The sequence below is a fragment of the Leptopilina boulardi genome, unplaced genomic scaffold (genome assembly GCF_019393585.1).
Source record: "Leptopilina boulardi isolate dan_hultmark-lab unplaced genomic scaffold, ZJU_Lbou_2.1 LbouV2_249, whole genome shotgun sequence".
Classification (NCBI taxonomy): Eukaryota; Metazoa; Arthropoda; class Insecta; order Hymenoptera; family Figitidae; genus Leptopilina; species Leptopilina boulardi.
The window spans coordinates 1,063,651-1,086,558 of NW_026137806.1; the positions used below are offsets into that span (position 1 = coordinate 1,063,651).

General features: G+C 28.1%; 1 protein-coding gene across 2 annotated transcripts in view; it reads left to right on the forward strand.

The window, feature by feature from the left end:
- The window catches only part of LOC127280751 (zinc finger protein 1-like), a 50,137-nt gene that overhangs the window by 19,982 nt on the left and 7,247 nt on the right, over positions 1-22,908 (forward strand). Inside the window, exons 1-8 of one of the 2 annotated variants that reach the window (XM_051303991.1) lie at positions 3,099-4,064; positions 20,130-20,374; positions 20,833-20,973; positions 21,053-21,350; positions 21,422-21,774; positions 21,836-22,201; positions 22,276-22,608; positions 22,679-22,844. In XM_051303991.1, coding sequence (XP_051159948.1) covers positions 4,031-4,064; positions 20,130-20,374; positions 20,833-20,973; positions 21,053-21,350; positions 21,422-21,774; positions 21,836-22,201; positions 22,276-22,608; positions 22,679-22,844 — 1,936 coding nt within the window. In that variant the 5' untranslated portion in view covers positions 3,099-4,030. Of the gene's footprint in view, positions 1-3,098; positions 4,065-20,129; positions 20,375-20,832; positions 20,974-21,052; positions 21,351-21,421; positions 21,775-21,835; positions 22,202-22,275; positions 22,609-22,678; positions 22,845-22,908 lie in introns of those variants that run through there. The other variant, XM_051303992.1, reaches the window with a different exon arrangement.

The following is a 22,908-nucleotide window of genomic DNA, read 5'->3' on the forward strand; positions in this document are numbered from 1 at the left end:
TCGATGGTGATATGACTTTGTTTCCTCACTATCGCTCTTCTTCTCGCTACATGAATTTTATCATTATAGAAACAAGATGATATTCGAAATTATTTAACAAAATTATCAGTTATTTCAAAAGTTAAAAGTCACCTTTGATTATTTGGCTAATAAAAAATTACGCATCAACAAAACAAAACAAAAAAAAGAGAAATCTTTTTATTGTCACGAATAATTTCCTTTTTTTGTTATAAATTATAACTATCTTGATTTTATTTTTTAGGCTAAAATTCATAGATATAAGTGTTTTGAGGTTTTATATGACATATGCCACGTCTATTTAGTTGCTAGGGTCATTATTCTTCATTTGAGAGAGCTAATTTCTAATAAGACGCATCGTTATTATACCTCTCCCTTATATGTTGTACTAGAATTAATTCATTTTCAAATGTATAATGTAATTTTTGTTATACTCTATTGTTATATTCCATAAAAAATTTTTATCATATATGGCAAAATTGATTGACACACATATTGCAATTTTATTGTAAATTTTTCCACTCTGATTTCTATATACCATAATCTCGAAGTTTGTGTCTATCCATATACTCTAATTAACTTTATATTATTAGAATTGTAATTTTTAATTCCGTGACCAACAATTGATACTGTTATCTATACCCTACTAATAAACAAACGGACAATGAAATTATAATGACAAAAGACGATAACCGATCATCTTCTTCATTATCAGTGCATTTATTTATTTCGAGCCAATTTATTAGATTCCTAAGAGATGCGAAAATTTTTAAATGTACAATATAGGATGAAATTTTTTTTTTTTTTATTAATTTATTAATTTCTTCTTAAATTTTTGTGTTTTTTCATTTATTGCAAAATTTCATTTAATCGCGCAAAACTCTTTTTAATTTCAAATAAAATTTATCCTTCTCATTGCATATATATATATATATAAATGATGCTCTGTGTATTGTCATAAAATTCATTTCGATCAAATTACTTTTAATCCGCGAAATGGAAATGGTTTTAGTGCCAATAACTGAAATTGAAATCTCCATATATACATATACTTGCTTATTACATTTCCATATATGTAAAATAATTTTAATTACAAGTCTTAAAATAATATTTCTAATTCACCCTTTTATATATACTATACTATTATAAAGAAAATAAAATCTAAAAAAAGAACAAATTTACAAAGAAGCCATTTAATTTTAGCAGTTATATTGCTTCGGGTTCGAAAACTTTTTTTGATATAGAATCTCATTTATATAAGTGTTATGTGTTTTTATGTTATATGAAATTTGTCTTTATATATATATTTATAATATTTATATCATTTTGAAGCCCTGTATTAACTGATCTATTTTTATTTATTCTATATATTTTATAATTTTAATTTTTACTCTATTATTAATGAATTAAAGTTTCTTTGATCATTTAAAAAGAGTCGGATTAGAGTGTATAACGATAGATTGAAGAAAAAATTTTTAAACCGCGACTTTGAAAGGCTGTCAGTTTATATGTTAGTTTCCAAAACTAATCTCTCTCTATACCGAGAAGGTTCACCGGAAACTTTGATATCGCCTTCTCTCTTGATTAAGAGATATCTCCGTTCAGAGAGAGAGAGAGAGAGAGAGAGAGAGAGAGAGAGAAAGAGAGAAATGGTTCCAACCATGCAGCAAGATATAGTCAACATTTGTCACTTGTATTAACTAAGAGAGATTTTACATTAACTTAAGAATAATGTCTAAACTTCCACAATCATTTCAATAACTAAAAGGAATTATATATATATACGGAGAAAAATGGAAAAATAAAAATAAAATCGCAAAGTAAATCCTAAAATTTTTGAAAATAACTGCGCATTTCCGGCAAATGCTTAGTAAAAAAAAAGTAAGAATATTTCCGTAGTAAACTTTACTATTTCAGTATAGTAATTTTTTTGGGTTGCTGCCCATATTTGCCCGATTTCATCCGCCCGACTCATTTTACCCGATGAGGCATATGCCCGATTGGACATTAATCCGATTCCTTTTGCCCGACAGAAAGCTTATTATTTTAATCCAATTTTGCTTATTTTAATACCAAAATGAATTAAAATAAGCAAAATTGGATTAAAATAATAAGCGTTGTAGCTTATTTTAATGCCTTTTAATTTTCTGTGAATACCTAAAATTGGTATACTATTTTAGTACCTTCTTTTTACAGTGCTACTATAATTCTATTAATTCGATATAATTTGTTAATTTGCTATATATATATATACTTACAATATAGATATAGAATTTAAAAAAGCGGATGTATATATTCTTTAAAAGCAAATTCGTTGGAATTTAGAATTAATCATCGTAAATTAATTTAGTTGATGCAAAAATGATTAAATCACACTAAAGCAATATTGATTTAATATTCTAATATTGCAAAAATATTAAGGCAATGTTAAATTGCTAGTTTAGATGCTAAGGGATGAAATTTTCAATTCTTTGTCGGTTATTATAATTTTATTTTACTGAATATTGTTTTCTCCTTAGAAAATGATTTTGAAATTAGTTTATTCCATCTTATCAAAAATTATTATCTTTGTTTATTTTTCTCGAAATTTCTATTTTATAGATCTAATTTAAAGGATATACTATTTATCCAATTCACGATGGTATCGCATTTCGACAATTAATTTCCCCCCCCCTAAAATCGGAGAAAGTTTGCCCAGCATCCCTCTAAAAGATAAGAAGAAGAAAAAAAAAGTAGTTTTCGACTCCATCGATACGTTCCTGGCTACGCGCAGGTAGGGGACCCGATGACGATATACGTGGCAACTGACCAAAGGGGTGGGGATATGAACTCGTGTGATAAGAGGAGGAAAGAGGAGGGGGGGGTACATACAATAGAAAGAGGGAGATGCTGGGGTTTACATGTGTAGCATCCCATTGCCAACTGTATAGTTTAGTTTCATCCTAAGAGGGGAACGGATGAGGGGAAGGGATTTCCCCGGGGTGGGAGGATGAATCTCTCTTGCTCGCTGTAGAGGGAGCGATACTCCCTCTCTCTCTCTCTCTCTCTCTCTCTCTGTTTGGGATTCTGCGGGGGAGGTAAAGAGAAAGAAGCATGGGGGCGGTGGCTGCTGCTTCTCTCGCCGCCATCGCCATCCATTTCATCCTATAGTAAACCCAGCAGTCCCAATCCGTCTCTCTCTCTTTCTGTATGTGTATTAGTTTTAGAAAACGTACCGGTGCTTAGAGTAACACCGACATTACTTGCCTTGCCATGCCCTAACACCGGTGTTCAACATCCCTTTTATTCGTTCCTTAATTCTCTCTTTCTTTTATTTTTACATACAAATTCTAATATTCCTCCTCATTTCATTCCATGACAAATCATCCAAGTGCAGGAGGATTTTAACTGGTGCAAAGGTTTTTTGTTTCATTTAAAAAAAAAAAAAAAAAAAAAAAATGGGATTCAATTTTTAGAACGCGATATTTGTGAAATTAGTGCCGATTGTCATCTGACGAGAGAAGGATATGTCTCACACGATAATTGGATCTCCTCATCTCATTCAAGGTGAAATAAAGAAAGATCTTGAGATGAACGCCCGCCGTCGGTAATAGTGAATCATTTCCTTTTAAATATATATATTATCACGATACTCCATTTCTTTTTAATAAATAAATATTTTTTCTAAAAAAAAAATAGTGTGAAATAAAGTTTTCAATGTTTGTCGGCAAAAATTGTGCTTAATGTTCGGGTTTTTAGTGCCGGTGTTGTGCCCGTTGTCGCTGATAAATTATCCGTTCTGTCGCGTCACAAGAAAAAGCGCCAGGAGGCGCTATCGAGATCGCGAAGCGGCGACGCATTACCACCACGCGCTTCTTATCTCAGATTGAAAAAAAAAAAAAAAAACAAGGATATTTCGATATGAATATCATCTGAACGTTTAAGGGATCATTTACAGGAACAACTACGACAACGTCGTCTTTTACAACAAGAGAGGCGCGAGGCTATAGGCTTGGAATTCGCGCACGTGAATATGAGCATGACTCTTGTACGAAACGTGTTCAGAGGTATGTGTGTGTGTGTGTGTCTGTAGATATTATATTTTTCCTTACAGTTCACCGACCGGACACTGAAGTTGCCTAGACCGATTACTTATATTGTTAATAATAATTAAAAAAAAGAAGGGGGGGGGGATTCCTACTCCTCCTCTTCTGCAGCATACTTCAATTGACAACTTCAGGGTTGGGTCATTAAACTAAAAATTTTCGCATAAGTTGATGAATTTTTTTTTGTGCTTTAGGTAACAATTTGTTTTTTGTTTTATCTTCTTGTTTTAAATTCCAGTGTCCTTTGAGAAAAATAGATTTTCCAAACTCAATATCATCATTAATTGACATTTGCTCTTATAATTAATGTTTCTTAATTTTTACCAGTTTTATGCTTTTTAACAAATACAGAATTAGCTGTATTTGCGTCTTCTAATAATTTACTTTAAAGTATATTAGCAGGTTTAAGAAAAAATGTATTTAAACCCAAAATTTTATTGAAGCAACAGAAAAATTTTTGCTTTCTTTAAATACCAAACAGTTTTTGTTAAAATCATACCCAAAATTTTATTGAAGCAACAGAAAAAATTTTGCTTTCCTTAAATACCAAACAGTTTTTGTCAAAATCATACCCAAAATTTTAATGAAGCAACAGAAAAATTTTATGCTTTCTTTAAATACCAAACAGTTTTTGTTAAAATCATACCCAAAATTTTATTGAAGCAACGGAAAAAATTTTGCTTTCTTTAAATACCAAACAGTTTTTGTCAAAAAATCATACCCTTTTTTTATCCAAATTAGTTTTATTTGATACTTTTATTTACACTGAGAAAAATATGCTATTGAATTAACAGCATTTCTGCCGCAAAGGTATAAAAATTATTGATTCTGAAGCATATGCTATAAAATTTGTTAAATATTGTTAAATATTTGTATATATGCTTTTGAATCAATAATTTTTATACCTTTGACAGAAATGCTATTGATAATATAGCATATTTTTCTCAGTATAATTGCTGCTTTAAATAAATTACGTATTATATTCGATGCAATTACAAACGCCTTAATGAAAATCATATTGAGAAATTGTGTGTGAACGTCATTTTAGATATAGCATTTACAATAAAATAGAATTCAAAATTTTTTTATGAAACTTGATTAGAGCACAAAATATAGTGAAAATAACAAAGCAGATAAATCTTAAAGCATTACACAATATGTTTTTGAAATCCATGTGAATTCCAATAATATTGTGCAATAGTAAATTGCTGCGGTGTCATTCATATTTTCCGTATATATAAAAAAAAAATTCTTTCTAATCGCAACCAATCGTTTTATTATTTTAATACAAAAATAATCGAGAATACTATAACGTAATCAAAATAATAATTAACAAATTACTCTCTAAATCTGAATTAGTAAAAATGTTTACTAATTTTGAATTAGTGACTTACTTTTTGCTACTAAATTTTACTAATTATTAGTAATTTTTTACTAACAATTAGTAAAATTTTACTAATTCTAAAGCAAAAAGTGAGTCACTAATTTAAATTAGTAAACATTTTTACTAATTCAGATTTAGAGAGTAAAATTTTTAACATTAAATTAAAATTTTGAAAAATAATATCTACATTGTATCATTTATAATTTCAACTTTGACAAAAAGAAGAATAATGAAATAAAAACAAAAATTCCCGCCGGTTATCTCTCTCTCTCTCTCTCTCTTTCTCTCTGAACGTGGAAATTTCGTCCAGAGGGATTTCTTGCAGACACAAACACTGTGTAACGTTTTTGTATCAGCATATGGGATGACATATAGCTTGACATGAACTGACGCGCATTAATTTTTTTTTTTTTTCACTGATAGGTATTCTGCTTTCTTTATGTTTTCATTTCTTAAATATCAAGTATTAAATAAGAAAATAGATCCATATTTCCCTATTTTTAAATAAATAAAATTAAAATTCACTTTTAATTGGTAATTTAATTTGATTTATTTTTAAAAATTTTGTGTATGTTAATTTTTAATTGAAAATTAGTTCAACTTTTCTTTTTTTATATATACATATATAGCGTTTATTTTCCCTCGGAAGAACAGAGAAAACAAAAATTTTTGTTAAATTTTATTTTTTAAACATTTAGTTTGTTTTGGAGAAAGATAATTTAAACAGTTGAAAATGTCTAGTATATTATTTTATATATATATATAGAATTTAGCATTGAGGCGTAAAGAGCGGTCGAATCTCGGGCTTGCCATAAAGGCTCAAAATAGCAGGTGGATAAGAGGATTAAGGCAGGATTATAATAGCCTTTGAATTTTCATTCTTTTGTAGCATACTCCACAATGTTTAACGACAAGTAAACGATTTCCTTTGGTTATTAATATTATATATATATTGAAGTCGATATTAAATTAAATTTAAAAATAATTTCTAACAATTTTAATTTTCATTTATTAAAAAAAAAAAATGGATTTTTGAAAATTTACATATAGGTACTAAAAAGTTTTTCTTTTATTTTATCATTGATAGATGAAATATTAAAAAATACGTGTTAGAATGTAGATTACTTAAAAGGGTATTTAAACTTCAAATGTTTGATATAATACTTATATATATATATATATGAATCATTCATATTCGTAGAAAAAAAATTCTCTAATGGAATATTCGGCACACCTTCATATATAACGTAGGTCACAAGAGGTAATACGAATACCATAACAAACGGTATATAAGGTTTTAAATTACAGGAGAAAGGTTAAAATGATTTTTTTTCGCACGCTCAGCTTAAAGTCAACTTTTGAAACAAAGTGTTATTTTCTTCGACGTATTATAATACATTTTTCAAGAAATCTCTTTCTCTCTCTCTCTCTCAGGTCTTTGCCACCAGGTATATAAACGATATTTCATGACTTCCATATATACTATTTTTATACTCCCTCCCCTCTCTCTAAAAGCTATATTTATAAACTAAAATATTATTTTAAAGAAAGCAAAAAAAAAAAAAAATCTGACAAAGAAATTAAAAACAAATTGTCCGTTTTATGAAAAAAAAGAAAATATTTGTGACTTTCAAGTTTTTTCGTTTTAGACATTTCTCTAAATTTCAATTTTCATATATACATTTTGTACAAAAATTTGTGTACTCTCTAAATCTGAATTAGTAGTTTTTCTAATAATGAAAGAGTGCGGATTCGATTACCAATTGAATTAGTAACTCTTTTTTAGTAGAAAACTACTAATTGCTATAGTAGAAAACTACTAATTCATGGAGTAAATCGTATATATATATATATATATATATATATATATATATATATATATATATATACTGTAACTGCAATGGAACAATAATAATGATTATCCCAACACATGTACTCGTGTATTTATATTCAGCATTTCGTTGTTTGATCTAGCCTAACCCGAAAGTTCAAGCTGACATTGCATTTAACTATCGGCAATGCGATAATGTACATAGGACAATCTCAATGGTTATTATACTGTTTAGTGTTTACCATTTGGCTTTTATCTCGCGTCTATTTTCACCAAATTTCGCAGGTTAATTTCGTATTTTTTTTTTTTTTTTTTTGGAACTGTGTTGTACAGAGAAAAAAAAAATTAAAATCATTTTTTCTTCGAAATCTGAGGTTATTTTTTACAAAAAAAAAAACCTGTGCAAAAATTTTGAAAGGGCCCTGGGGGGGCCCACGCCACGAAGCTCCAAATTCGCATGAATTTCATTTGATAGAATTTCTATTTAGACGAATTTTCAATTTTCGAATTAGTATTTGAATAATTACTTTCTTTGTAAACGAAATTTTATTTAACATAGTTTTTAGGTACCGAATTTTAATTTAATATAAATTTTATTTTACCAAATTTTTTTGTTATCCAACTTTTTATTTTATAGAATTACAATTTAAACCAATTTCACAGGAAAAACAAAGTGTTAGTATCACAGAAAATTAAAAGGCATTAAAATAAGCTTATTATTTTAATCCAATTTTGCTTATTTTAATCCATTTTGGTATTAAAATAAGCAAAATTGCATTAAAATAATAAGCGTTGCAACTTATTTTAATGCCTTTTAATTTTCTGTGATTTTAACACCAGAATTGGTGTTAAAATAACACGCAACAAATTTTACCCTAAATCTGGGTTAAATCTTATGGGTTTTAACATTGGAGAAAATTACCCACAACAAAAATAACACCAGCTTTTTTCTTTGTTTAATTTATCAAAATTCTCATTCAGGAGAATTTTAGTGACTCGAATTGTATAAGGTCAGAATTTTTAAAACTATCGAATCTCCATGTGTCAGAATTTTTATTTACATGAATTTTTATTTGTTAAAACCACTAAAACAGAGAATTGATAGAAATTACATAAATGGCCGAACAAGCAAGCGTCAGAAAGTTTTCGGCGCCAATTTTAAAATAAATCGATCACAAATTTCTTATAATAATTTTTTGATTGGTCTATTTTAAAAACTGCGCCGAAATCATTCTGACATTTATTTGTTCGGCCATTTGTAATTTCTATAAAATGAAAATTCGCTGTTTTAGGAATTCTATATCAAAATAAAAATTTGTGTAAATAAACATTCTAACACATAGAGATTTGATAAATTAAAAATTCTAACTTTAAAAACAATTCGAATAACTAAAATTCTGTTAAATGAGAATCACAGAAAATTAAAAGGTATTAAAATAAGCTGCAAAGCTTCTTATTTTAATCCAATTTTGCTTATTTTAATACCAAAATGGATTAAAATAAGCAAAATTGGATTAAAATAAGAAGCGTTGCAGATTATTTTAATGCCTTTTAATTTTCTGTGATTCTGATAAATTAAAATATTGAGTGAAATTATAATATTTTTAAAAGGTGGATAAAAAGAAATTCATTAAAATAAAAATTATGTCAAATAAAAATACCTAAAAATTATGTTAAATAAAATTTCGTTTACAAAGAAAGTAATTCAAATATTAATTCGAAAAATGTAAATTCGTCTAAAAAGAAATTCTGGCAAATAAAATAAAAAAATATGTTTATTTTGCATTAGCATATATATATATATATATATATATAGGAATACGCATGTTGAAATATCCAGTGACAGGTGTCACTAATTGATATAATAAACAAAATGTCATGTTTCAAAATGCCCAAAACATTTGTTGGCATGTCGGAAACAGAATATTTCTTGTGCCTCGTTGAGCGCTAACTGCTGCAAATCGGCTAATTTTCTCATTGTTTCCGCCTCGATAAAATTTACTCTTGATTCACGTAAACATGCTATAACAACCGTTGCAGTTGACGCTGCACTTTTAACAAATTAAATATATATATATATAATTTAATTTATTCACAATAGATATTTTCTATTGTTTCATTTAACATTTATTTTTACTTTTTATTCTTAATCCATATAGAAGATGCAATTTTTTTTTTATTTCTTTAAAATAATATATATTTTAAATTTTCTATTTATAATCTAAATTAATATTTATAGTACAATATATATAATTAATAAAATATAATTGTATATTAATTTAAAATACTTTTTTTGAGAGACGAAGCTAACACAGAAAATTAAAAGGCATTAAAATAAGCTGCAACGCTTATTATTTTAATCCAATTTTGCTCATTTTAATCCATTTTGGTATTAAAAAAAGCAAAATTGGATTAAAATAATAAGCGTTGCAGCTTATTTTAATGCCTTTTAATTTTCTGTGAAAGTACGCAACGTTTATATAAAAACGATTTTTAAAGAAATAATTTTTTAAAATGAAAAATTCTATAATTTTTTGCCTAAAAAATATTTCTTGTAGTTTTCATTAAATCAACAAATTATAAACACACAAATTTAAAAGTATCAAATTGATACCAAAAATATTAAATTGATATAAAAATTTTGTATCAATTTGATATTTTTGATATTAATTTGATATTTTTAAATTTGTGTGAAAAAAAATATTTTTTAGGCAAAAAATTATAGAATTTTTTATTTTAAAAAATTATTTCTTTAAAAATCGTTTATATAAACGTTACGTATTTCAGCTTCGTTTTTGAGAGGGGGTAAAATGGAAAATTAAAAAAAAAATAAATATATATATATATATATATATACATATTTTTTTATTATTACTTATTTGAAAGAAGCCACGCGCGATCTCCTACGCGTGAAGTAAACGATTTCTCCGGTGGAGGTCATTGAGCTTGATGGGGCGCGGCCGCCATGTCCGAAACCTTTATCCAGCATGATTTTGCCTCGGCTATACCTTTCGCACCCAGAGAATAGATTTCTTTGATTTAAAGAAACCAATTTCTTTGACTTATTTTCCTTTCATTCGCAAAATTAAATTTTTTTTTGAAACAAAAAAAAGCTTCTTCACAGAAAATTATAAGGTATTAAAATAAGTTGCAACGTTTATTATTTTAATCCAATTTTGCTTATTTTAATACCAAAATGGATTAAAATAAGAAAAATTGGATAAAAATAATAAGCGTTGCAGCTTATTTTAATGCCTTTTAATTTTCTGTGTTAGTTTCATAATGAAAATTTCTTTGATTCAGAGAAATTTTCTTTGAATGAAAAAAAAAATTGTGCATTCGATCAAAGAAATTCTAACATTGATATATATATAGGATTAAAGAAACATTTATTTGAATTAAATAAAAAGTTTCTTTGTAACGAAGATAATTTTTTTTTTTGACTATTTACTCATTTGTTATTTTCTATGACTCTCTCCACAAGAAAAAGGATCGTAGGCAAAAAATTTTAGGTTATGTTCACAGAAAATTAAATGGCATTAAAATAAGCTGCAAAATTGAATTAAAATAATAAGCGTTGGAGCTTATTTTAATGCCTTTTAATTTTCTGTGTTTTTGTTCCATTAAACAATCATTTTTTTTTTTCAACATAACCTAAAATTTTTTGCCCCTTTTCTCGTGGAGCGTCACATACACAGAAAATTAAAAGGTATTAAAATAAGCTGCAACGCTTATTATTTTAATCCAATTTTGCTTATTTTAATCCATTTTGGTATTAAAATAAGCAAAATTGGATTAAAATAATAAGCGTTGCAGCTTATTTTAATGCCTTTTCATTTTCTGTGTATATATTATAAGTTTCTAGATACAGTAATTTAGAAATATACTTCCTTACGCAACGTACATATTTATAAGCAAAACGAAAAAAAAAACATCTCTCGACACTCTTATCTTGCTCAATTTCTCTTGAATGAAGATCGCGTATTATCAGAGACCACATAACCGCGAGAAAATTTTATTCTCCTTCAGAAAATCGCGCCTTCATTTATATTATATATACATTCAATTGAATATGTAATTTAAAATTTATTAAAAATTCAAATTTATTACTTAATTAACAAATTTAATTAATAATTTATAATTTAAAATTAATTACAAAAAATTTATATATGTCGTATAAATGTCGTTAATTATCATATTAGTTAATTTATATATATTAGTGAATCATAATTCTTATGAGCGGTGAAGAAGGATGACATTATCCTTTATGCATATCGCGAGCGTATTTGACCCATTGTTCTTTACTTTCAGTGTTTATCATATATAGAGAGATATAAATCCCCGGTTTTCAGAAAAGAAACATTAAAATGCTATTATCATCGCATATATAATTGACGTCTTTCAATTGGGAATATAAAATCAGTTCAATTAAATTTTATATACATATCATATGCGAAAACAATTTTGTTTTCATTTCTAAAATCCCTAATTTTATATATACTTGAAACGAGAATATAAAATTTTTACTATTTTCGTTTCTTTTTAAGAATTAACTCTCTGTCTCGTTACAAATATATAAAATTGTCAATAATCACAATTTGTATACACATTGTTTGATAAAACATTGTCTAGAAATTTTGTGGAAGTAGAACTCTATAAATCGCAGACGAGCGCTCCAGATATATATAAGATTACACTTATTATTTGCAATTTACAATGTCTGTTTCCACATTCCGTTGACGTCATGGGCGTATATATTGCCTCGTTATATCCATATGGACCAACAGATAGTGATCTTATTGTAACTCAGACACAATGACTGAATACCACGCGTTCTCTTCGTACTCTCTAAATTTAAATTAGTAAAAATGTTTACTAATTTGAATTAGTCACTCAATTTTTGCTTTAGAATTTGTTAAATTTTACTTCTTCCCAATCAAAAATTTACTAATGGCGCAGTACTGGCGCAGTACTGACAAGTGTTGGCGCAGTACTGGCACCCAGTATTGGCGCCAGAGTTGGCGTAACTTTGGGATGATAACATTTTACCAGTATTGGCTGCCAGAGTTGGCACCAGTACTGGTAACCACTACTGGTTCAGTACTGGCTGAGTACTGGCAGTTTTGTAATTTATTGTATACGAAAAGAAAGCTTTAACTGTAACAGAGATAAGTTTCACTGCAATAGTGAAATCTCTGCTCCAGGTAATACTTTTTTTTTAGGAAAAAGTGTGTGAAATTTTTAGTAACCCAACACAAATTAAATATTAATTAAATTAGTCAACTAACTAATTAATATTTTATTATATATAAAATCGAAAACACCAACAGTTTTTATTTTTTATTAAATATAAAATATATTGCAAATCATTATTTAAAAAAATCAAAAAATAAATATAAAAATATATTTATTATAAAACCAAAGTTTTTATAATATATAAAAACAGTTCAGTAAAAATAAAAATGTTTATAAAATAATTATACAATTAGCTATTTAATTATTTTATTATTCACTTTAATTATTTGCATCAAAATAAATTTTTGAAAAATTTTTTTAAGAAAATAAAAGTTGTTTTTTAATATTTAACAAGTGTTGTCAAGAAAATTTTTTTGAATTTTTATTTTAAAAATTATTAATTTTTTTATAAAAAATTTTATTTATTTATAGTTTGATCGTTAAAGAATTTTTTTGGTTTATTGCATATCTGAAAACAACAAAAAAAAACTTGCAAAATGTTTTGGAATTAGTCTCAGGAAACTTTTTGTTTAAATAATTTTATACCCTCAAAAAAGCAAAATAAAATACCTTTTAATTTTCAAAAATAAAATCAAAGTGAAAAAATTTTTATGAACAAAATATTTAAACAAAAAGGTTTATCAGGTTCACTTTAGAACTTTTTGTAAACTATAGTATTAATCAAAAAGAAAATATATTTGAGCCAGTACTGGCTCAATATCGGCTCAGTACTGATTTGCCAGTACTGGAAGGGTGGTACTGTACCAGTACTGATACAATGAAAATACCAGTACTGGATCAGTACAGACTGCCCAGCCTCGGTAGCCAATACTGAACCAGTACTGCGCCAGTAGTTAACTCTGGTATAATACTGAAATTTTTGGTTGGGTTATTAGTAATTTTTTCTAACAATTAGTAAAATTTAATTAATTCTAAAGCAAAAAGTGAGTCATTAATTCAAATTCACAGAAAATTATAAGGTACACAGAAAATTAAAAGGCATTAAAATAAGCTGCAACGCTTATTATTTTAATCCAATTTTGCTTATTTTAATCCATTTTGGTATTAAAATAAGCAAAATTGCATTAAAATAATAAGCGTTGCAACTTATTTTAATGCCTTTTAATTTTCTGTGTGTATTAAAATAAGCTGCAACTATTATTTTAATCCAATTTTGCTTATTTTAATACCAAAATTGGATTAAAATAATAAGCATTGCAGCTTATTTTAATGCCTTATAGTTTTCTGTGTTAGTAAACATTTTTACTAATTCAGATTTAGAGAGTCTCAAATTAATAATTATATTGAAGAAATATTTATAGAAAATTCTTTTTATTTTAAAACAAAAAAAAAAAAAAAGTGATGTATGTTTTAAAGTTCGATTTCCGCTTCGAAGAGATGAATTTCGAAGAAACGTGTAAAACATTAAAGTTAAAATTTGTCTGGGTAGAATGCAGCTTGCGCTTGTGTGAATGGGTCCTACCTCAATTTAGAATTTACATTTTCAAAAAGTCATAAAAGCACGTAGAAATGGAGAGCCGCAACAAAAATTTCACATCTGGGTCCCATCCGTAAGTTTCCGGTATGGTAACACTTCCGTCGCATCTTGCTTCCACCTGGAATTTTATAGTCCTTCTCCCTCTCATGGTCCTCCTAATTTTTCACACTTTTGTTTTAGAAATCATTTTTCTCTTTTTATATAACTAACATAAGGCTATGAGAAAAGAAGTTTATAAATAGAAAGTATATACGAATATACAGGATAAAAATCAAAAAAGTTTCAACTCTGAAAAATCTATCCGTAATTTTTTTTTTTTCATTTCTTTGAAGTGTGTCATAGATATTTTATCTCTCTCTCTCTCTTTCTGTATCCTCCTTTGCCGAAGGGGATTTATTTCGTTTTTTTTTCTCATAGCATTTCATTTTTGGAAAATATTCTGTTCCATTTATTTTCTTTTATATATATATGTATTTACTCATCTAAAAATGTCGAGAAACAAATATGACTAGGTGCGAAAAATGTGGAATTTATGTATATATATAAGGGGGGGGGGGGTCACGGCTTTGACCCGTTTCAGTATTCGTTATCAAAGCAAACTGCGGGCAAAGTTCGTTGGCAGTGCGGCAAGATTCTTGCCAAGAGAAAAATGTTGAGCTTCCGCTCATTCGATATGCCAATTAATAATGATATCGCACGTGGCTTCACACACAGTCTTACAGACGAAAGTCAAAAACTCTTCACACTAAAAAATACACAGAAAATTATAAGGTATTAAAATAAATTGCATATTTTAATCCAATTTTGCTTATTTTAATACCAAAATGGATTAAAATAAGCAAAATTGGATTAAAATAATAAGCGTTGCAGCTTATTTTAATGCCTTTTAATTTTCTGTGTAATACTTACTTTCAGTTCACTGAAAGTTGACTGAAACCGTTAACATTAGAATCATTTTTACTGAATTTCAGCCTTGAGTGTATGATTTTAAGTCCTAAAATTGACTTAATCTAGTTTTAAGATTAAAATTACACTAGTTTTAAGGCATTTTGATTTTAAGATGTTAACAGTTTCAGTATTTGTTTTTTGTGTGTTATATACATATATAAATAATGATTAAAAAAATACGATTAACCTCTATTTATTTATTATATGCTCTCTAAATCTGAATTAGTGAAAATGTTTAATAATTTGAATTAGTGACTCACTTTTTGCTTCTGAATTAGTAAAATTTTACTAATTTTAAGTAAAATTTTACTAATTCAGAAGAAAAAAGTGAGTCACTATTTCAAATTAGTAAACATTTTTACTAATTCAGATTTAGAGAGTGTGATGCGCTTTGAAGAAAAGGACCGTAGAAGAAAAAAAATTATATAGGTTATGTTTTGAAATTTTTATACACAAACATAATCAATTCTCAATAAAAATTATTTATATTTATGCCTTTATTGAAAATATTAAATAAAAACTTATTTTTAAATTAGAAAAAAACAAAAATCTTTTATAAAACTATTGTGTACTCTCTAAATCTGAATAAGTGAAATTTCACTTAAAATGTGTCAAAAGTCTTCCACGTAGAAAAATAAGTGTATATGCACTTAAAAATAAGTGAAACATCACTTATTTTTGAGTGAAAACCATTTATTTAAAAGTGCATATACACTTATTTTTCTACGTGGAAGACTTTTGATACATTTTAAGTGAAATTTCACTTATTCAGATTTAGAGAGTAAACATAACCTATAATTCGTTTGCTTCTAAGGTCCCTTTCTTATTGAATTTTTATTTAAAATTAAATATGAATTGCAAAATAAAAAAAAGAATTGAATTTAAAAAGAAATTTTTGAAATTATAGTATTATATATTTATAAATATTTTGATGTGCGCGTTTTTAGTTGACTTTTTTCTGTTGACTGCTCCCTTTTTGATATCTTTCGTACAGACATGGACCAAAAGAGAGAAAGAGAGAGTTTGTGTGTGTGTATAAAATGTATATATATTAAAATGTATATATATATATATATATATATATATATATATATATATCAGTTTATCTCTCTTTTCTAGCGTCGTGTTCCCTGTGACGAAATTAAATCGGCGTATATATACCGGTTTTTCCCAGCTAATCACCTCTGCGAATCGTATGGCATTTAAATCCCGTCAACTGACAATGGGCCCCTGAAAAAGTTAGACAGGGTTGAATGACCCTGCCATGTGCCACTTTTATCGTGGCACCCCCAGCATCGACACACGCTCGTGTCCCGGGATTCGAACAATGCTTTTGCTGGAGATTTCATGATTTTCTCTCTTTTTCACCCCTGTGCCCTCGAATCGAATAGCCCTCATCTCCCACCTTATAGGTTACCTCTCTCTCTCTCTCTCTTACTCTCTCTTTCTCTATTTCCCCTCCGCCGTGACTTTAAGCCATCATCACGACCTTCACCATCCGCCCCACATTCCCCAAACTACCCCCGTGCGTCCTTCACCTTCACTATACTCCTTCTCTTCCACCCCTCTATCAATGCATTGAGCCTTGATAATAAAAAGGGTGCCCCCCAAAAACTGGCCACATTTTTCGATAATTCAAGGTGCCCCTATGTACCTTAATTCTTCAATTAACCGTTTTATGCCACATTTTATATATAGGTATAATATATGTGGGCTGTTTTTTAGACCATCATATATTATTCCATTAAAATCTTAATTTGTTAAATTATCAATTGTTTGGTAAATTCGATTTAATTTGAGAATATTGAATTTTTTTTTTTAAAGCGGCGCATCATTATTCCATTGAAATAATATATTATATTATTAAAATTGGGAGCATGATTTTATCTCACACGGAAAGAAAGAAAATACAAAAAATTAAATGGCATTAAAATAAGCTGCAACTATTATTTTAATCCAATTTTGCTTATTTTAATCCATTTTGGTATTAAAATAAGCAAAATTGGATATTAAAATAATAAGCGTTGCAGCTTATTTTAATGCTTTTTAATTTTCTGTGTAATTTTTGCTACTTTCAGAATAATAAACGGGATCACACACGAAAAAAAAAGTAGAATTTTTATCTCAAAATCGGTATAAAAATTACATGCAACAAATTTTATCCTAGTTGAGGGCGCCACCGTCTATGTGAATTAGCATTGATGAAAATTAACCGCAACAAAATTTATCCAGCGTTTTTTCTGTGTCGAACTATTCGAAGTTTTTTGCGCATCTCTGTGGCAACTTTTATTCCAAAAATAGTAAAATTGACTATTTCTGTAGTAAATTTTTCTGTTTCGTGTAGTAATTTTTACTATTTCTAGAGTAAATTTTACTATTTTTAGGAGTAAAAGTTGCCAGAGATGCGCAGAAACTTCGGACAATATTCTCGTTTTACTCCAAAAGTAGTAAAAATTACTTTTTCATTTTTTCCGTGCACGGAAAAACGCTGGGTAAATTTTGTTGCTGGTAATTTTAACCAATACTAATTCACATAGACAGTGGCGCCCTCAACTAGGATAAAATTTATTGCAGGTAATTTTTATACCGATTTTGGGGTAAAAATTCTACTTCTTTTTTCGTGTGTGCATAAAAATCATTTGTAGTTAGAAATTTCAACAATTTTTATTAGATATAATTATATTTTAAACGAATTCTCATTTTTGAAATTAACATTTAACACTTTGAAGAAAGGGACCTTAGAAGCAAAAAAAATTATAGATTATGTTTTAAAATTTCCAAGCGAAAATACACACAGAGAATAAATTTTCAAATTATTGATATTTAAGTCTTTATTACATTCAAAAATATTCAATAAAAATTGATTTTTATTTTATATTTAAGAAATTTTTAATCAAGTTAAAATTATCGCCAACATAACCTATAATTAATTTGCTTCTATAAGGTCCTTTTCTTTAGAACGCGTCACATTTGTCAGAATTTTTTAATTTTAACGAATTTTCAATTAACAGAATTTTTAGGCACCGAAATGTTTATTTATCCGAAATTTCGGCGCGTTATTTAAAATTCACCAATCACAATTTTCTTGACATTGATTATATTGATTGATGAATTTTAAACATTGCGCCAAACGAATTTTCATTTAGATTAAATATTTATAATTGAATCAAAGAAATTTTTGTTTTGATATATATATATATATATATATAGGTTCCAAGAAACATTTATTCGAATTAAATAAAAAATTTCTTTAAAACGAAGATAATTTTGTTTGAATCAAAGATAATTTGTTTGAAACAAATAAATTTTCTTTGAATCATAAAGAAATCTTTTTTCTCGGTGTAGAGTATAAAATTTGCCAGAAATTCCGGAAAGTTTAGGATTTACTGTGAAAGTATAGTAAAAAAATTACTGCTTTTGTTTTCGACTTTATATGTCTCAGAAAAAAATTTCTTTCATTCAAAGAAATCAAATTCTTTGACAAATTTTCCTTTGTTACAGAGAAAATTTATTTGTTTCAAACAAATTATTATATTTGATTAAAAAAAAAAAAAATTATTTTCGTTTCAAAGACATTTTTTTTATTTAATTCAAATAAATGTTACCTTGATTATTTTAGGGTAAATGCACTAATTATGGCGCGATTCGAGTTAAAACACGCTTTGAAATAAAAAAATTCGACATTTCTATATTGTATAAAGTCAATTTAAGACTTATTAAACTAACACAGAAAATTAAAAGGCATTAAAATAATATTAATTTTAATACCTTATAATTTTCTGTGAAAAAGTTATATGTTATTTAGATATTAAAAATAAATTTTAACTTTATAAAAATCAATTATTTAAACAAATATGAGAAATTGAAACTAATACAGTAATTTTTTTTATAACCGCTCGTTTGTATCAGTTTCGGTGACAAAAATTACGTGTATTTTAAAGATACTACACTGTAATTGGAGCTGCAACGATTATTATTTTAATCCAATTTTGCTTATTTTAATACCAAAATGGATTAAAATAATAAGCGTTGCAGCTTATTTTAATGCCTTTTAATTTTCTGTGTTGTTTTTTTTTTTTGAACGCGTCGTAATTGATGCACTACCCTATCAATGTTAGAATTTCTTTGATTTAAGGGCATGTCAAAGTCGTAGCAATTTTTTTTTTTTCATAGAACTTCAATGAAAAAATCACAACTACTTTGACCTGCCATTAATAAACAAATTTATCTTTGATTCAAAAGAAAATTTTTTTTAATTCAAAGAAAATTTCTTTGAATTAAAACAAAAATTTCTCTGCAAAGCTTTTTTCTTGTTTCAAAGAAAATTTTATTTTGAAGTCAAAGAAATTGGTTTCTTTAAATCAAGAAATCTTTTTATAGGTTTAACCCTTACGTTGCCTGAGTTTAATTCATCTAAATGAAAATTCTATTCAATGAAATTCTACCCAATGAAAATTCTTTAAAATGCCGATTATGTTAAATTGAAAATTCGAGCAAATAAAAATTCGAAGAATTAAAAATTCTGTGTGTTGAATTTTCCGTTATATAAAAATTCTGTAATAGAGAAAATCGGATTGATGAAAATTATGCCAAATGCTATTTCGAATAAATTAAAATTCGGCTCAAAATTGATTAGGACAAATAAAATTCGATAAAATGTAAATTATGACTAATGATTTTTAGAACATAATCATGCGTCCCCATATTATTTTAACTCAAAGAAAGTTTCAGCTGGTGTATTTCTTGCCAATAATCAATTATCCATAAAGGAAAAAGCATTTTATTTTCTTATTTTTAAGAAAAGGCTGTTGGAAATCAAAAATTTTAGTTTCAATGTAGATGGCGCTGCCACACTTGGACATGGCCTTAAACAAAATTTTTCTGATTTTCAAAATTGTGGATATTTTTTTTTTTTTCGATACATTATTATTGAAAATAGTTTTAATATTATTTTGAAAAATTGAATAAAGTAAAAAAATCAATTTAATTAAAATATTTTTTAAATGAATGAAAAAAGCTGTAGGGGTTATAGTAGTGTTTTTTTTTTTTGTTTTTTTTTTTTTTTTTTTGGAGGGATATTAGATGGTCGGCCATGACTGGAAATTAATATAGGGCGTTTCATTTGAGCAGGGTGCAGCGAGGACGAGACAGGTGCGGACACGGAAGTGGGCGGTTGCGCGGATGGTACTGCGAGTGGAGGTGTTGGTGGTGGCGGCGTAGGAGGAGAAGGAGGTTCGACGAAACAGGGTGAAAGGTGTCCCCAGTGCGGTATTCTCTGTCGGAATTTAAACGTTCTGCAGCTCCATCTCGAGGACATTCACAAGACAACCTACGTCATCGATAAGCACGACCTCGGTGCTCAATTCTCGCAAGTCGTAAGTGGCTTATCATCTCACAACTTTTACATCGCAGGACTTTATCCTACACTTGCGTATTATACAGCAACATCCCGATTTCCCCTCCTTTTTTTTTTTTCCTTTTTCATAATCTCCATCCTGATTATTTAAATTCTCCGCACAACTCACATTTCTTGACCTTAAAATACTAAACTTCTCTGATTTATCGTTTCTTTTTCCTGTATGAAGGGGAGTTTATTAAACTATGGAGGGGGCTTTTTTTTTTTTTTTTCATCTACGAAAAGATATTTTTGGAACGCATGGGAAAACGATTTTTGTTTGGATTCTGGTTTCATTTCTTTTTGAAAACATTTTCTTTTCATTTTTTTTTTTTTTCAAATTTTTAAAAAGAAGCTTGGATTTATTATGTTTGGAAAATTATATATTTTTGAATTTGAATTAGATGAATTTTTAATATTTGAATTAATTTTTTACAGTCTTGCAAAGTGTGTAATAAAACTTTTGCCAACGTCTATCGTCTTCAGAGGCACATGATCAGCCACGATGAGAGTGCAGTTCTTCGTAAATTTAAATGTCCCCACTGCGAGAAAGCATTTAAATTTAAACATCATCTTAAGGTAAATTATTATTCATATATTGAGAATTATTGTTATATTTGTGTTTGAAAATAATCATAAAAAATTTAATTGTTAACAGGAGCACCTTCGTATTCACAGTGGAGAGAAGCCATTTCAATGTAATAATTGCGGTAAACGATTCTCGCACTCGGGTTCCTATTCAAGTCACATGACATCAAAGAAATGTCTAATAGTTAATCTAAAGAAATCGAGACAAGGATCAATCAGTAATGTTGATAGAGGGCCGAGAAAAAATCAAACACCATTACAAAATCGTCGCGATGTTGATATGATTGCTGCAAATAATAATACTTTCCTGCCAATTCTCCCTAAACTTTCGCCTTCTCATTATCATGACATTCATAATGAAGGAGGAGGTGAGTATTTTAATTTAACCATTTTTTTTTTTTTATTTGCAACTTTTGATAATTAAATTATTTTTTTAAAGGTATGTACGATGTGCCTACATTACTTCCGCAAATGATGGGATTTGGAACGTATTTTTTACAATCGTCATTGAGAAAATTTTTGCATCAATTGCACACAAAGAGAGGTGATGATTTATCATCGGAGAATTATGAATCTCATGGTGAAGTTATGAGTCCATCGACAGCCGATTCTGAGGGTACAGAAGGAACTGAGGGAAAAGAATCGCCAGCACCAAATGAGGGACTCGATGCCGTTCGTCGTATTCTTGAGACTGTCAATACATCAGTGACGAAACAATTGCTTGAGGCAAATGTGAGAAAACTCTCATCATCACCAGCCACTATTAAACGTGAATTTGATGATGATTATCAGGTAAATTATAAAATTTGAATATTTGAGGAATAATTTATTAAAAAAAAAAATTTGTTTACAGGATCAAGACAGTGAGATTTCAAGTGAAATGACCCATTATCCTGATTGGCCAACGACAGATCAATGCGATTCGCAGAGCGAGGGTTTGGCGATAAAACTTGAGGATGTTAATCAAAAGCCAACAACAATTAGACAGGGTTGCAAGAGAAAAGCCGATGTTGTTGATTCATCGGATGTTGATACTGAGGATGAAGATGAGACAAGTCAACCACAAAGTGAAAGTGGTCGACGAGTTAGAGCAAGATCATTAATTGATGATGAACAATTGGCTGTTCTTAAGGGGTATTATGCAATTAATCCAAGGCCAAAGAAAGAGGAAATCATTATGATTGCTGATTATATCAAATTTCCCACTCGTGTTGTTCAGGTAGGCGATAAATGACCAATTTTTTTTCTTTCACTTTTTCAAAATAAATAAAAATTCCTTTTTTTTAAATCTAGGTTTGGTTTCAAAATTCGAGAGCGAGAGATCGTCGAGAATCAAAAATACCGGCCCTTCTACCATTGGCGAATGCTGGCATTCAACCGATAAATGAACAACCACTTGATCTCTCGAAAAAAGAACTGACAATATCCGTGATAAAAGAGAGTGATACGTCAAGTAGAAATACAGCATCGCCCTGTGGACCAAAGGAAGATACTCTAATGACACCGACATTGATTATTAATCCCGACACTGATCTTGAGGATTCGCCACTTATTATTGATGAAGAGACGACGACCGATTCGGCTGAAGTTCGACGTACTTTATCAAATAATGAAGCTCTACCAAAGGTGATTGTTAAAAGAAAATTTTTAATTGTTTAATTATAATGTGGTTTTAATTTTACTTTTTCTTTTCTAGAGTCAAAATCAAACAATTGTTAAAGTACAAAATGAAGGAATACTCGTTCAAGCTGATGTGACTCCAACAATTGAGACGGAGCAAGAAGGTCTCTTTTTTTGTAATCAATGCGATAAAACATTTTCAAAGCAAAGTTCCCTAGCAAGACACAAGTACGAACATTCCGGTGAGTTATTTTATATTTTTAAATTTACATTTTAAAGAATATTGAAAGGAAGGGCAATTTTTTT